At 38.2% G+C, this 17,507-nt stretch overlaps 1 protein-coding gene across 1 annotated transcript in view; it reads right to left on the bottom strand.

The window, feature by feature from the left end:
* Positions 1-946: 946 nt before the first annotated feature.
* Positions 947-17,507, bottom strand: part of pcolce2.S (procollagen C-endopeptidase enhancer 2 S homeolog) — a 35,007-nt gene continuing 18,446 nt past the window's right edge. The window contains 7 exon segments of the mRNA NM_001087030.2: positions 947-1,759; positions 2,976-3,143; positions 3,705-3,788; positions 8,283-8,437; positions 14,748-14,884; positions 16,015-16,139; positions 16,283-16,538. Coding sequence (NP_001080499.1) covers positions 1,629-1,759; positions 2,976-3,143; positions 3,705-3,788; positions 8,283-8,437; positions 14,748-14,884; positions 16,015-16,139; positions 16,283-16,538 — 1,056 coding nt within the window. The 3' untranslated portion in view covers positions 947-1,628.

Below are 17,507 nucleotides of genomic sequence, written 5' to 3' on the forward strand. Positions count from 1 at the left end.
CAGCGAAAAAGGAAATGCTTTTTTAAAATTTGGATTATTTGGGTAAAATAGAGTCTATGGGAGAAAACCTTTTATGTAATTTGGAGCTTTCTGGATAAAGGATTTACGGATCCTATACCTGTAATTATAATAGTAACACTTATTGTTATGGATGTGTAGGGTACAGCCATCTGCGTGGCGTGGAGATATGTATGGGATCCATTATCTGGAAACCCATTACCCTGAATGCTCCAAATTAAGTAAAGGCCAGGTCCCATATAAAAATAATCCATATTTTAAAAAAGTATTTCTTTTTTCTCTGTAATAATAAAACAATGTATTGTTCTTGATCCAAACTAAGATATAATTAATTCTTATTGGAAGCAAAACCAGCCTATTGGGTTTATTTAATGTTTACATGATTTTCTAGTAGACATTAGGTATGAAGATCCAAATTATAGAAAGATCCAATATCTGGAAAACCTCAGGTCCGGAGTAATCTGGATAATAGGTCCCATACCGGTAGTTCTTTTTCAGTGTCTGCATGTCACTGATACTTCTGGGTCAATATTGACCCAGGTGGAAGTAGAGCATTGGACTGGGGGGCCCCCTACACCAATTGCAAATCCCCTCCAGCCCCCCTGCCCGAGCCCCAACCTACCTCCAGCCCCCCCTAATGCGTACCTTTTTCTTCTTGTGTCCATGGTGGGGGCCAGATAGGGAGGTCAGAAGCAGGGTCAAAGTCTTCATGCAGGGAGCGGGTCTGGTTCGGGGGCCCACCAGTTTTTTTTTTTGGCCCATTACAACCCTGTGAGATCACCTCCGTTACTGGCACTGAAACCTCTAGAATGTTCTTTGCTTCAAGAGGCCATTTACATTAACATAAAACTCAACAAACCAATTTAAGGATGACATTTTTATCTCCAATTTGTATTTGTTTAGGTAATAATCGAGGGTAATACAAAACTATTTATATACTGATTTTATTAAGCATAGGTCACACACATGAACTGTCAGTAGATAAAAAAAAATAAACAAAAGTGAACCTGCTCCACTGAAGAAAATCTAACAATATCTAAAACTGTCATAAATATTGCACTTTAAATTCCTTATGTTACATCATCACATTACTCTTTCAACATCAAAATCATAATTTTTTATATAAATAAGTAAGGGAATCATTGAGTGTTAACCTAAGAAAGGGTACAGGCCTCTGCAGTTTGTGTCTCTAGATTTCAACTACAATTCCCAGCAGCCAGTGTGACAGCGCCAGCTATACCTTTAAATGAGCCACACGTTGCACATCCTGCAGTTAATGAGAGACTTTTAAATATTTGTTTTTTTAAATGGCAGCAACAAGTAACTATTCATACATTTGTTGTTGCTAAATAACACACACAATCTATTCTACCATTCCTTATTTAAAAACTGAATAAATCCCCCTACCAACAAAAGAGATTAAAGTAGCCAGAACCTAGAACAGTTCAGACTGGACCTCAGTTGGAGAAATCGGCATAAAATATGCTCCACTTGTCTTATGATAAAACCACAACCAGGTGCGATTGACTTTAATCTTGCCATCCAAACGATCTTCATCCAAGTTTGGGAAGTACAGTCACATTTGTAGAGAAAGACAGATGGCTGAAGCTCTAACATCTCTTGTTTTTTAATGTGTTCAGCAACTTCTGATTCTTGGTTTTGAAAGTCATCACATAATTGCTGGGTAAAACCTTTGCCCGTCCATCCTCATCCACTTGACCCATGATGATGTAATTCAATCCTGCAGAAGAAGACACCACCAGTCTCAGCTTCAGTCTATTATGAACAATATGTTAACCTATTTAAGGTCCAAATGGGAAGGAGATGAGGATTTTGATCAAGCAACTACTTTGCTTTGTGCCAGGAGTGATGGTAATGAGTAGACGATGAGTTGCTAATATTGCTCTGTCCAGTGTATTTGTGTTCTTTGCACCACAACTCTTGGCTCTTAGTCAAGCACAGATTTAATGGGCTATAGTTGTCATTTAATTATGCTCTGGATGCCAGTGAAGGAGCACTGTGGAGGTGAAAAGTGTGCTTATTCGGAAATCTGCACCTCACAGCAGTCTGCAAAGGGCAGAGCCCACTGAGGGTGTGTGAAATGCAGTTGTGAAATGCACAGGTCTCTCTGGTCTACTTTGGAGCCCAAAGAAATAAAAACTAAATGGCAAGACACAAATGTGCATGGTAGTTTTGAAATTCATACCTGCCAGTATTTCTGCCTAAAAACCACCCACCCTAAATCCACCCAGACCTGTAATATCCATGTTCCTTTTCCAGTAAATCATGTTTCTTATCAACTGCCAGTTAAAGATTTTCTTGGATAATACTGGAAAGCTATGGAGAGGACTTTTCTGGTGTGGAGAGGACTTTTCTAGTATGGAGAGGAATTTTTTGGTATAGAGAGGACTTTTTGGTATGGAGAGGACTTCTCTGGTATGGAGAGGAATTTTTTGGTATGGAGAGGACTTTTTGGTATGGAGAGGACTTTTCTAGTATGGAGAGGATTTTTCTGGTATGGAGAGGACTTCTCTGGTAGAGGACTATTTTGGTATGGAGAGGACTTTTCTAGTATGGAGAGGATTTTTCTGGTATGGAGAGGACTTCTCTGGTATGGAGAGGACTTCTCTGGTAGAGGACTAATTTGGTATGGAGAGGACTTTTCTAGTATGGAGAGGACTTTTCCGGTATGGAGAGGACTTCTCTGGTTTGGAGAGGACTTTTTTTGGTATAGAGTGGACTTTTTTTGGTATGGAGAGGACTTTTTTTGGTATGGAGAGGACTTCTCTGGTAAAGAAAATACTTTTTTGGTATGGAGAGGACTTTTCAGTGCACTGTCAATGGTTATTTAAAATAAAGTACATGGAAATAAAATAATCATATTGTTTTATTCAAGTACTCCCTTTAATACTGCACAAATTTCCTAGACCAGCCAATACAATGTTTTTATTACTCACCTCTTCTGACCATTGGGCACTGCTTACAAACCACAGTGATTTTGGCACTCATATTTTTGCCTGCCTGCTGGATTGCCAGCGTACCTTCCTTGTATACACTTATAATGGAAATGGTTGCATACACGCTGCCGCCTCTGCTCACAGTTGTGATAATTGTACCCGTTATAACTAGGGGAGAAATATTTACCATCAGCAATAAAAAAAAACTGTTTCAGAATATATTAGTGTAAAAAAACACTCGACTTCCACATTATACAGTATTAGCAAGTTACAATGCTTAAGCGGCTTTACAATCAGACTGAGAATGACAAAAATACTTTGATCTCAAAGCCATTTTGTTCCATATTAAGACTTGTTTGGGAAACCAGTAATCACTCAGTCTGAATTGTCGTCCTAAAAAGTCTGTCCTTGTTGGCCAAAAATACACATGGTGTTCCAGATGTGTGCGGCTGAATAAAGACTTTTATATAGTAACAATTCACCGTCTGTTCAGCCATTTGTGTTTAGACTATTTGCTGCTGGGGCACATGTTTACAGTTTTCTCCTTCTAAACATCTCAAGGAAACCTTTTTCACAGATGGAGTGGAACATTATCAAGCGCTGCTCTGTATATTAATCGCAGCTCACAACTAGCGCCTCTGTCACTTCTTGGAATTTAAAGTCACAACCTTGAGTCATTAATTTCCAAAATGAAAAAAAAAAATACTTGGAATCATATTTTTTCCATACCAAAATTACTGGAACAGTAATTGCTCTCCAGCGTCCCCGTCCGTTTGCATTTCTGTTGGCAAAGTGCAAGGGTTGGTATCAGACCTTGATTTAGAAAAAGTAAAGAACAAATAGTTTAGAACAACTGCTCTTACCAAGGCTATTACCAGCTCAGGAGAATCATAGGAGAGGACACTGATTTATTCGGTAGTTTGCACTTCTTAGCAAACAAAATAAATAAATTACTATTTCCTCAAGGGAAAAAATGTGGTTTTATATCTCAGCTGCCCTGACCCATAAACCACTGCAAATGATAAATGAGTTCCACTCTTTCATTCTGATATTTTTGTAGTTTATGGAAAGATATTGTATTCTAACGGAGACAGCTTAAACAGGCCTTGAGAGTTAATGGATCAGCACAGAATGACTGAGGCACATGAGCAGACTCATTAAAGTTAATGGGCAGCCAAAGAACCAAGCACAGTTACATAACACTTTGCAGGGTTAACATGTCATGTTAAATACTGTCAACCAAGGCATTCCGAATAGGTGGATAATAATGATTTCATTTTCCAGGGATAAAATGCTCTAAAAGGGTAACTGTATGCCAGGCCAGCCATTGATTATATGCCAAATGAGCATGGTTAGGGTTCTACTGTATTCAAATCTGTATATGGCTTATAAAGCATACAGTACACGGTAAAGGAATTAGCTATTCTATAACATTCCAGGGGGGTAATCAGGGGAGTAACTACAGAGGAAGCAGACCCTGCGGCTGCAGGGGGCCCCAGGAGGTATAGGGGCCCCATGAGGCACTAATTCATATACAGTTTCAATAAATATTGTTAAAACAAGTCATCCGCTAAGCATTTTGGAGGCCTGAAAAATTATTTGCTGCGAGGCCCAGTAATGTTATAAAAGGTACTAAGTTTGCAGAGGAACAGTAGCCTACAGCAACCAATCAGCAGATAGAATTAATTGGTCACCTGTTAAAAAGCAAAAAAAAAAATGTTCTTAAGGCTAGGAAAACTGACAGTTGTTGTAAGAGTAACACCTGTGTATGGGACCAGCTCAGCGAGGCTCTGTGACACTTTGAAACTTATATAGTGGGATTGTCTGCAGAAGACATAGCTAAATATTTAAATGTTAAATATTAAAAATAAAAAAGATGAAGACTCTCTAGTTTGGTTGTTCACGTATCCACTCCTGGGACCAACAAAGTACACCGAAGAGAGGGTATGGATGGGAGAGTAAAATAAATGCTTTTTCCAAATAAACATTTGTGTCACCAAACCTGTAGGATAAGAAACACAGAGCTGTCAAGGGAGCCATGGCTAAAACAATGATTTTAATATTTTGTGTGCCACTTTTATGAATGACGATCTCCCTGCCCCAGTATGACAGTTTCCAAGCTGCACTTGCCCCCTGTCCAGTACCTGAGTGCAGTAAACACCTTTTTCTCTGCTTAGAATGAGCGCCGCACATCACTATGGATCCTGTGGCTGCTTATGAAAAATGATGCGGGTTTACACTTTAGGTAATTAGTATCTATAATATCATACATTTATTGTATTTATTATTTTGAATGCTTGGGACCTTGGTTTCCAGATGAGGAAACTTAAGGCATGGGTTTTTTAAACATTAAAAAAAAAACATTAGGAATGGTTTGCCATAATTCAAAAGTATGTTTGCTTTGTTAAGTACAATATGATTATTACACTATACTATAAACTGTTAATTTTACTCCTGTCTGACCTTCCTATATTCCAGCACAGAATAAGTGGAGCTCCTAAAACTGTAAGGTAATGCATCAAAAGAGCAAAGTGCCATAATTACTGTATATTAATATAGAGGCTTTTCTTGTAGCATAGTTTATAATTAGTGCCAGTAGATTTATAGGGACTTTCCAAAATTTTTAATGCAAAATTGCTCTTTCAAGCACGTTTCCAATAAATATGGTTTTTTATAGTTTTTAGCTGTTTTTAATCTTTTTGACATTTTATGTTAAAAACAATCGGGGGAATGTAATTAAAGTCGCAAACAGCAAAACAATTCGCACCAATAAGAATAAAAATCCACATCTCGCAATCTAATATTGTTCCTTAAACTGTTATTGCATTGCGAATTGTAATTGCACATTGCGAATTGTAACTGTGCACTCTTAAGAAGTGCTTGAAGGTGTTGTAATGTTTTGGAGCAAAAATAACTACTTTTTCAGTAAGAAGTTTTATTACATTTACTGCGCATTGGCGCAAACTATAAAATTCGCAAATGGTCTTCCACTGTCGGAAGTGGTCACTAAACAGTTTCTGTGTTCGCAAAAGCTATATTAAATTTGCGCAAAGCAAAATTTGTTTGCGCAAAGGCATACCTTTTCACATTGCGAATAGTTTTTCCTTTACCGACTTTTATCACATTCCCCCAAATGTCTTGTTTTGAGGGTTTCTATTTCCTTTAAATAAATGTAGCCTGCACCAACATTCAACAAAGTTGAGGTGAAATCTGGGTGCATGGCCCCAGACCTGTATATAGGGGAGGCAGATGCCACTTTGCTTATTCTAAGCCAATACTCCAAAAAAATGTAATGAATTGAATGTTTTATTTAGCGGACTTGCTGAATAAAATGTTAATTTCCAAAGACTAACACTGAAATATTTTCCCTCTCGGGCTGCTCACTGTAGACTGGGCCCCACGGGGTTACAAAGCAGCCTGAACTTTGCTCAGGCTACAGTTGGATCATTTCATTAGTATTTTAGTTCTTTTCACACACTTTAATGTGCATATTCTGTAGGTCACGTTTAATAACTGAATAGTCCACTCTAAGGTCAACAGTTCTTCAGTAACTATAGTTTAACCCTGATGTAAAATATGCATTTGCAAGTGATGCTCTCCCTAGTTGTTTAATATGTTTGATCACTTCTATATTAGTGGTGTACATCTAGGAACAGGATTTTTAAATCCTTAAATTAATTATGCAGAAAGCTCTAAAAAACTGGAATGTGATTTTCCATAGAGGCTTATTTAAGCAATCAAAGAAGAGCCCAAAGTACAGGCAGATACTTCAAAGAAGTTTCATTTGATCTGCAATGATTGAAGCTGAGTCAGAATCTCTATTATTCTAGACAATGATCCAATGCACAAAGCCAAAGATCAGCTGGAGTCATTTAGGAATAAAAAGGTGAATGTCCTTGAGTGGCCCAGTCAAGTCTTGAAAGCTCTGATGTCTAAGCAACTTGAAGGCCACACAAATCTTCCAAGATGAATAGGTGAAAAGCCCTCCCCGCCAGTATGCAAAGCTGGAGAGCACCCAAAAAGCATCCGTTCTGTCTTCAACAAACAAAACTTGATGGGTGTGTCAACTTCAGCAGGAAGAATGTTTGCATTGTTTGGTTTTGTTATATTTCCTGTCAAATTTAAAGCTGAATTGAAAAAAAAATCTAACATTTTTTAAAAAAAGTCAAATATATTGTTTCTACTAGTGAATTTCCAATCTCTCCCCACCTGACTGTGCATCTCCCAAAGATAAAGATAATGGCAGGGAGGTTCCCAAGAGTGTCCCAACTGTACAACCCAGTGAGAACAGCTTTGGAAACATCAAAACGATGCCCAGTTTGGAATGGCTAGAGTTCTCTATTTTGTGGTTCTATACATAATGAGATTGTGTGTGCTCTGTGGCAAATCACCGTGGAATGTAAGAATAACAGGGGTGCTCCTATGTTATGGTAGCCCTGTAATTAACCCTGTATAAAGTGTTATTTTTAGTGCCAAATGCTGCTCTATAATTATCCTGTTTAACCCTGAAGGAAAATTATACTGACAGTGGAAACTGAATGACTTTTGCTTCGCTTTGCGTGACCTGAGACTTCTTGCACTGCTTGGTTTGCTTGTTCACTAAAGGTGGCCATACACTATTAGATACGCTCATTTGGCTAGGTCACCAAACGAGCAGATCTTAACCCGATATGCCCACTATGCCCTGGGGGCCACATGATCGCATCAACTAGCCGATGTGCTTCTGGATCAAAGAAAAAAAGTGGCTCTGAGACACTGAATGGTACCCACAGGTTACTGTAGCAACAATCAGCTAAGTAATTAGGGACAGAAAATGAATATAAAAATATATAGTCTAGTCACAGCCAGTGTATGAGTACATTTAATCATTTTGCGAGATAAGTAATTACTGTCTGTATGCAAAAATAATTTCAGTGATTTACATGCTTGGCTGAAATATTAATTTCATTCAGCTCAAATATGCACCTAGCTAATTGTTCAAGAAGTCATTCATGAAAAGGGTTGGATGCCTTTTTGGCAAGTGAAAAAATCCAAGGTAACTGCAATTAACACATAGAACAAAGCTGATCCTGGGACCAGTCCGATTGTCATCTGGGAGTCAGGAAGGAATTTTAAGACTTTAGATTTCAAGTGGCAGAAATAAGTACTTTCCAGAAAGATGCCATTTTCTTAACTATAACCCCATATAGTCACTTTTACTTGCAGATTAATAGCCTAAGCACAGGCTCTGGGAAACCTAAAGTGGGAATATGTTAAGGATTTTCCATAGCAAATCTAACAAGCAAAACTTGCAGTCATGAGACTTACTTGATGTTGTGGTGGCAGGGGTGGTGACAGGAGAAACTGTGGTTGTGGGTAACTTTTTAGGCCTGAATCTGTAATGGCCTTTAAAGCCATCAGCAGTTAAACTGAGATCAGACAAGAACTGGATGAGGAGTTCATTTCGCTCTGAAACAATGGGCCTAGAAAAAGGAGAGACAAAAATAAGAATCAGTGTATTTTAAACATATTGTAAGTCAGCTATGCACACCTACAGCAAGTGCATGCACCTACAGTACAGGACAGTGTCGGACTGGGATGCCAGGGGCCCAACAGAAAAGCTTAGACCATGGGCCCACTTTCAAAACTATTATTCCTCCTCACTCAACCTCTTTATTCTCCTAGTCTTTTCTATCTACTTACTATACTCTATTCTTCCATCATTACACATCTTTACAATAGGGAGTGACCATGAAATAGACTAAATGTTTAGAAGCAAGAGGGCCCACTGACACCTGGCCCACCGGGAGTTTTCCTGGTATCCCTGTGGGCCAGTCCGACACTAGTACAGGAGATATTTTAGATATAGACAATGATGATATATTGCATGTGGAACTGCGCCTTTTTATAATTCAACCTGAAATAGATACTGTATCTCACTCATACATGAAAGAATTCATTAAGCGTCCAAAGTATTTTAAGGGATCAATGCCAGGGAATATGCAACTGACAGTTTTGCTGGTGATTATTGGAAAAATTTTTTTTAAAGGTGCCAAATAGCACTATTTATTTAGTGTTGAAGCCAGAGGCAGAGACAAATGGGAAGCTCTGCTTTTATTTCACCTACGGATAAACCATAATACTAAATGGATGCCTTTGAAAAACATCCTTTCTTTTGTAGGAGAACCTTGGGTGCAGTTTAAATAGATAAAAATAGATAAATAATAAAATAAATAATAAATAAAAATATAATTCCTGTTTTTTATATAATCTGCAATGATTGTTCCTTATTTCCAGGGAGTCACAAATTGCTATTTTGGAACTATCAGTTGAGAAACAATAAGAAATACAATTATTCATAATTCAGAAATGCTTGAGTAATTCTGACATACCATGAACTAGCTATATACTCATGCAAAGTAAAGCTGACCACATGCTATGTGTATTCTGGACCATAGCTCCTGACTGATTTTCCTCTTAAAGGAGAACTAAACCCAAACAATGAATATAGATAGAAAAGCAAAATGTTATATACTGTACTTATTGAACCAGTCTAAAAGTTCAGCATTGTTATCCAGAAACCCGTTATCCAGAAAGCTCAGAATTACGGAATGTCTCCCATAGACTCAATTTTATCCAAATAATTAAAAAAAAACATTTTCTCTGTAATAATAAAACAGTAGGTTGTACTTGAACTAAGATATAATTAATCCTTATTGGAAGCAAATCCAGCCTATTGGGTTTATTTAATGTTTACATGATTTTCTAGTAGAATATAGTTATGAAGATCCAAATTACTGAAAGATCCATTATCTGGAAAAACCCAGGTCCCAAGCATAACAGGTCCTAAACCTGTATTAGTAATGATCCAGGACTTTAAAGTTATCACAGGAGCTTCAAATCTTGGATTTTGTTAGGAGCGTCAGCTCATCTTAGGGGCTATCAAAATCAAGCAGAAAATTAGGTTTCCCTAAGGTTTCACATAAGCTGATGAAACAAGGCTGAATATTAAATTATAATGCTAATTGTTCTGGTTTCTGAGCTGCCATGTACCAATAATCTGATTTTTTTTTTTATGAATCAACCTGATATTATGACATTTATATTATAAATATTCAGTATCTTGCATGTTGGTCACTAAGCTCAGTAAGTAACGGCAGCACAGAGCATGTGCAACTTCATCCACCCCGCCCCCAGCCCATTTTGCCCCAATTAAAGGTGGCAGCCCTATACAGAAGCACAAAACACAATATACAACATTTCTGCCCTACTTCATTAGTTCAGTTAGACTGTGAGCCCAATTGGTGGATCAATGGAAAGGTGGCTGCTCAGCCTGCAATACTATTGGCTAGATACCATACAGGACTGGCTGGTGTATGACCATTGTTAGTTTGTTGATGTGTCAGGTTAATGATTTGGTAATCAAGGGTAAAAAATCCCAAAATAAATTACAAAAAATATCTCTAGAATAAGTCTAGTGTGGGATTTGTGATTTCATGTGAAACTGTCCCTGCTCAGCTGATGCCGCGTAGACAACATTCCTCAGCTCTGTGTCTAGCCTTTCCATTGCAGGTTCTGGAGCGAGCTCACATAAACAATCCTCTCCAAGTCAGCAGCTTCTCATAGCTCAGCGAATGCCTTTCCAGCCCCGGCAGCATATTTATTTAACATTATGATGGGCCAGTCTGATAACATCTTCTCATCAAACCTTTAGTAATAATGGGAGTGAGGTGCCAGCAAAGAAATAGACTTGCAACTTGGGTTTTATGTTTTCCAGCAGGATTTTAACCTGGCACTAAAATAAAAGCCCAATAAAGCTTTAAATCATAACTGAATGATTAATATTTTCTACATTAGTATTATACACATCTCAGTAAACACTCCCAATTATAAGAAAGGTTGAATATTACTATAACAAAAAGTATTTGCATGTGTGTTGTGCTATATTGCATAGAGTGTTAAAGCTTGAGTGGGTTTTGCCTTGTATCACATAAAAATCACTCTCATTGCCCAGAAAATAGCTGTCAGAAAGTGCTTCAAACCATTTCCCAACATGCTTTGGGATATAGATAGATAGATAGATAGATAGATAGATAGATAGATAGATAGATAGATAGATAGATAGATAGATAGATATAGAAGTGGTTATGGCAGGTGCCTAGGTTGCAGTCAAAAAAAAAGTAAAATTAAAATGCAGCAATTCTGTCCCTATAAACATTTTAAGCCTGAGAGTTTTGGTAGGACAATAACTGTTGTTGCCCTCGCAGTGGCATAACAAGAATGTGCCCTTGTAAACACCAATTCCTTCCCATCGCTCCCTCAAACCAAACGAATGGTTGAGTCTGCAGCTACCGCTCATTCGTGATCCAGGTAATGTAAGAGAGAAGTTGGGGTTCTAACAACTATACTAAGTAGACCCCTTGTGGTGATTACACCACTGCACCCTAGAATGGACACAAAGCTGAACGCACATATTAATTAAAGGGGACCTGTTACCCTAAGAAATAATTCCAAATAATATTTTATGATGTTAATCGAGCAAAATAATCTTTACTTACAGTAGATAAATGGTTTAAATCTTGTTTCATTCAGTCTTGGAATTCACAATCACAGGAAGCAGGCAGGAGCCATTTTGTGCACACTGTTATTAAGACAAGCTTTGCATCATCCCAAAATCTTGTTTTGCACCAGAATGGGGGACCTGGTGCCTACAGGGATGAGTGAAAATTGATAAATGTAATGGCAGTGAGGGTCATCATTTTCTGATCCAACAGGCGCAAGGAAATGGCCATTTAAGTCAATGTAAGAGCAATTTAAGGCACACTATGCTAATCACTGGGATTTCAACCTTGTGTGGCATTGCCCTAACATATAGCAATTCTGCTTATTGTGCTTGTCCCTATGCAGTTGGATTAGACTATGGAGTCGTCACATACACTTCAATGGGCCTTGCTATGTCCACCAAAGTATAGTATTTTGGTGTTAATTCATGTGAAATGCTGTTGTCTGCACTATTGTAAATAGCACACCCAGAGACTTTACAAAAATGATAAAGTCAAAGAGGAAGCTGCCCCATTAAAGGGGATCTGTCACTCTAAGAGACAATTCCAAGTCCTGCTTATGATGTTTGCAAAACAAAATAAACTTCACTTACGCTATATAAATTATTTAAATCTTGTTTCCTTTAGTCTTGGAATTCACTATCACAGCAGGCAGGCCGCTGCCATTTTGTAGACACTGTTATTAATGCAAGCTTTACATCATGCCAAAAACTTGTTTTTGAGCCAGAATGGGGCACCTGATGCCCATGCAAGAAGGGAGGGCAGTGACATCTAAGAAGTACAGAATGTAAAGTGAAAGTAAATAGTTGCCCTGATTGTATGACTGAGGCATAGAGGAGGAGCAGGCAAACTATGATTGGCAGCTGAGACTTTTAAAAATATTTAAAGCAGGTCTGGATGTTTTAATATACAAAAAAATAATTCTGATTTCATGTTTAAGTTGAAAAGGACTTTTATTATACAACTTTTCATGTCTGGGTGACAGGTCCCCTTTAAGTTAAAAACTTCTGTTTTCTACACTGGTACAGGCATTTAATTTTATGCCAAATTTTAAAATTTATGGCATCAGATCCCTGGATGTAAATGTAGGGGATCAGACAAATCCTTCTCCTGTTTTTCTGTCTGTGACATCATCCAGCCCAGTTACAGGCTGGAGAGCCATCCAATTGGCTGGGCGCCCCAGTGCATCCTTGGGAGAGAGGGAGTGCCTGACTTTGGAGCCATTTGCACAGGGTCTCCAACAGAGTTTAACAGGGGTTTTATGCTGAAACATCCAGCCAGAACCAGTTGGTGTGAGATTGTCCAGTGTAGAGAAGCTGCTATAACTCTAGAAGTACATAGAGAGCCCGTCCTGTTCCCTGCCAAGCATTAGTGCTCAACTTCAGAGGCTGCATTTTTTTTCAAGTACATTAACTGTAAATGATAGTGGGAGGAAGAACAGATTATGTAACAAGGACTTTTAATTATAATAGAAATAGTAGGGCTTATTTATAAAGATGATGGCATGATTTACCCTGTACTCTAGCTCTGTATTAACTCACAAACACTGTGGCACAAATACAATGGTTGTTGATGGGGCTCTAGTCCAAGGGTAGCTCTGAGAGGTTACTGGGGGGCATCCCTTACTTAGGGACAGGGCAGAAACTAATGCTTTGACTGTCACCTCATGTGTACTACGATCATTACATTTTTCTGTATGTTTCTGTGCTATACTCCTGTAATTCATAGTTTTAAATAAAAATGTATATACTCGAGTATAAACCGAGTTTTTCAGCTTCCAAAATGTGCTGAAAAAGTCTACCTCGGCTTAGTTGGTTATATGAAGGATTAACAGTGATGGCAATATCACACAGCACCCTCTGTTGGTTATACGAAAGATTAACAGTGATGGCAATATCACACAGCACCCTCTGCACATGGTATAGGGACAGTGGGACAATGCACACAGTAATCCGTTTGGCAATTCTCTGTCACCATCAACTTTGCAAAGAAGTCCGGTTGATCGCTGGGGGGTCGCTTTGGCGGAATGTGCGCTGCTGGGAGACAGGGCTGTAGTTGTGTCTAGGCTTATACTAGAGTCAATAAGTTTTCCCAGTTTTCCTAGGTAAAATTAGGTACCTCGGCTTATACTCGGGTCGGCTTATACTCGAGTATATACGGTAACATAATTTATCAGCCTTCCAAACACATATTTATTGAGAGCCAATTGATTTGGTGCCATACATAGATTCACTAATTGCCAATTTGGTCAAGAGATTGGTTAGACACTGAAAAACATCCTCTATGCATGTATAGACTCAGTACATTTGTATTTTAACTTTAAATAATTTTTCTTAAAGAACACCACTGAAAAAAACCTGAATATTCCATGGTTCAAAACTTTGCTGCATTCTTCAACACATAATTAGGAGTAAATAAATGCTGGGTGTTACAGCCTATCCCCAGACAGAATGTTAAGAAACATTTAGAGCCTTATTTATCAAAATCCAAATTTTTCTGAGTATTTAATTAAAAAAATTTGACCAAACTAGAATCCATGATTTGACCGTATTTATTATTAAAAAAAAACACTATTTAAACGGATCAGGGAAAAACAAGATAAAATAAAGAAAAATCCGAATTGTATGATTTTTTCGGATTTCTTTCCCCAAAATTGCTAAAACTGTTTGTGCTTTTTCCCGAAAAGTTCCAAATAGTCGGATTTTCGGGCCAATTCCAGCGCAGACCACAGAAACGTCCAAATAGGATAGGGACCTCCACCATTGACTTAGATACAACCTCAGCAGGTCTCATATGCTGGATTTTCGGTTCAGACTTTTTGCAGCATTGGGATTTAATAAATCCCAAAAAAATCTAGTTTTTTTCCACTAGAAATTCTGATTTTATAGTTAAAAAACCCTCAAATTTTTTGAGTTCTTTGCATTCTGACTTTAATATATAACCCCTTTAAAGTGATACTGACACATATTTTTAAAGCTTATTTGTATATAATCACTAGGGCTTGATTTCCTTGAAATGGTAAGTTTTTTCCCAGAAAAGCAGAGGGGAACTGCAGAAGTGTGCAGCACCAGAACTTCCAATGTCCCAAAAAATCTCATACAGGGGCTCACATGCACTACAGCATGATGATTTGTAATGAGAAGATACATTGCACACATATAAAGGCAATTTCTTATCCACTCTCAAGGGCCAACTTAATGAACTAAATAAGAATAGAGGAAAATGCACTCACGCTGGTGGACTATCCCCACAGAACTTCCCGATTCTTTTCGCATCATTGATTTCTCCGCCATTGAACACCGCCACGTAATCATATCGGCAATAATTGTCTCTCTCTACATCAAACTTTTCAAACTTCAGTTCTATGACCTTAAACGGGACAGGCAAAATAGCAGATTTCAGGGTTTCTTGGTCATTAGATTTACTTTAGCCTAGTAACAAAGCAACATCAAATAGACATCATTTAGAAATCTCATAGGTAACAAAATATATGCCCTACATATATATATAAATTTATTTGGAAAAGGCTCAATTCTGTCAGGCTTGTTGAGAAGAACATTGTAAATGTAGGGATGTGAAAATCTTAGACACCCTTACACATTACAGACAGGCACATCCCTAGTTATATGGACGCCTAAAAGGTCCTTATGGGGACCTTGTGCTTATGTAACCCCTGTAGTTCTCACAGTGTACACTAGATGGCACTGTGCCAGAGTATAAAAGGTTTAGGAACCATGAGGTCTGGGTCCATTGCTTTAGCCCAACCAAGCAGGCTGGAAGGGAATGCGTAGTGTCGACCCTAGGCGCCTTGGCCCTAGTAATTAGACAGCTATAATCAATTATAGATCACTCTAGGAGTGATAGAGAGGTTATTTAGTTGAGCAACTCAAGGCTCCCCCGAGGAGATTAAGATCCCAGGGTATTACTGACCCGGAGTAAGGACTAAAGTGTTGAGATAGGGATGATAGGAATTCCCCTAGTCTGCCACTGGAAGATATCCTGAAAACTGGGCAATACCTCTCACACGCTGCCAACTTACTCTCTGCTGTGTATTCCCTAGCCTGTAGGGATTCAGCCAATATGTGCTGTGAGTATATTCTTCCTTTATGCTGCTGTGTTATTCTATGCTCCATTGTGGATCAATGTGCTGAATGATCTATGTGCTATTGTTTAATAAACACAGTTCTATGTTCAACCGTTAAAGAACGTATGGCGCCCATCATTGTGCTATCGCATATAGTTACAGTTACACTATACCCTTGCCTCCACCGCATTGCGAGGGCTTACCCCTGAGAAAGAGAGCTCATCTGTGGTATCAGCCCACAAAGGAAAGTAGCTATAACTGCTAAATACAAAGCAGTTTACTATAGCGCTACATAATAATTATGGCAATGGATGTGTAAATTAGGAGCAAGGTATCTGTTACTTTTTAAAACAAGAATCAGCCTTGTTCTTCCCTAATGCGTCACATATGATCAGTAATAGAAATCTTGGCTCACCTGATGTTTGGGGGCAACAATGTGCCATGAGCAGGTGACTCCTGCAGGGTAATCCCTTTCTGGCCAGTTGGGAGTTTGGAAGGATCCGGAAGGTTTATCCAGTCGTCCCCCACAGTATTGATCTTCTGCAATTCCATGTTAATATAAGACAAGATGTGCATGTCTCAGTATTGCCAGAATCAAAATCAACTGAATAATAATAATATCAGAAATGGGTTGGACAAAATAATCCAATCAACAATAAACAAGTGAGAAGGAAAAGGCATACCTCTCTCATTGGGTTCTGCAGCAGAAAACACAGCAATGAAACCATTTCCAGCGGTGTTGGCATCTGAAATCATTTGGACCAACATCTTGTTGCTGTTTGATACAAGAGCGCCAGGCCTAAAGGTGCCACAGAAGCGGCCAATGCGATGCACATTGGAATGGCCATTATATACATCCACAAAGTCGTAACGGCACAAGTTGTCACTCTCCAAGTCAATGAAGCGAAATGACAGGACAACCACCTTGCCCTCTGGTACCTGCAAAAACAGTCAATTTACTTCCAATATTGTTTATAGAAAACCATCATTGCCAGGGTCCAGCTGAATTAGAATGAACAGTGGTTCAACTATTAATAGTTAATATTTTTTTTAATTCCTAGCAACTTTGCAGCTGGTCGTTATTTATATTTCCAGTTCTGGAGGTATTTGCCTTTTTCTTCTGATTCTTTCAACCTTTAAATGGGGGTCACTGACCCCATCTAAATTAAATGCTCTGCTACTTTTTCTTACTTATCTTTCTATTCGGGCCTTCTCTTATTCATATTCCATTCTCATATTCTTATGGATGCCAGGGTAATTTGGACCCTAGCAACCCATAGTGCTGAAATGACAAACTAGAGAGCTGATAAAAAAAAATGAAATAACTCAAAAAACACACATTATAAAAAATGAAAACCAATTGTAAATTGTTTCAGAATATCACTCTCTACATCATACTAAAACTTAATTTAAAGATGTTAACTTTAAGTTAACTTTTAGTATGTTGTAGAATGACTAATTCTAAGCAACTTTTCTTTTTTTATTGTTTTTTTTTATTATTTGCCTTCTTCTTCTGACTCTTTCCAGCTTTCAAATGAGGGTCACTGACCCCATCTAAAAGCAAATGCTCTGTAAAGTTACAAATGTAGTTATTGCTACTTTGCATTACTCATCTTCCTATTCAGATCCTTTCTTATTCATATTCTAGTCTCTCATTCAAATCAATGCATGGTTGTTAGGGTAAATTGGGCCCCAGCAACCAGATGGCTGAAACTGCAAACTGGAAAGCTGCTGAATTAAAAGTTGAATAACTCAAAAACCATAAATAATAATGATAAAAGTGAAAAACGGTTATAAATTGTCTGAGAATATAACTCCATACATCTTGCTAAAAGTTATTTCAAAGGTGAACAACCCCTTCAATACGAGGATAAGAAACCAGACATGGGGCACAGTCACTCCTAGTAC

Source organism: Xenopus laevis, chromosome 5S (assembly GCF_017654675.1).
Source record: "Xenopus laevis strain J_2021 chromosome 5S, Xenopus_laevis_v10.1, whole genome shotgun sequence".
Taxonomy (NCBI): Eukaryota; Metazoa; Chordata; class Amphibia; order Anura; family Pipidae; genus Xenopus; species Xenopus laevis.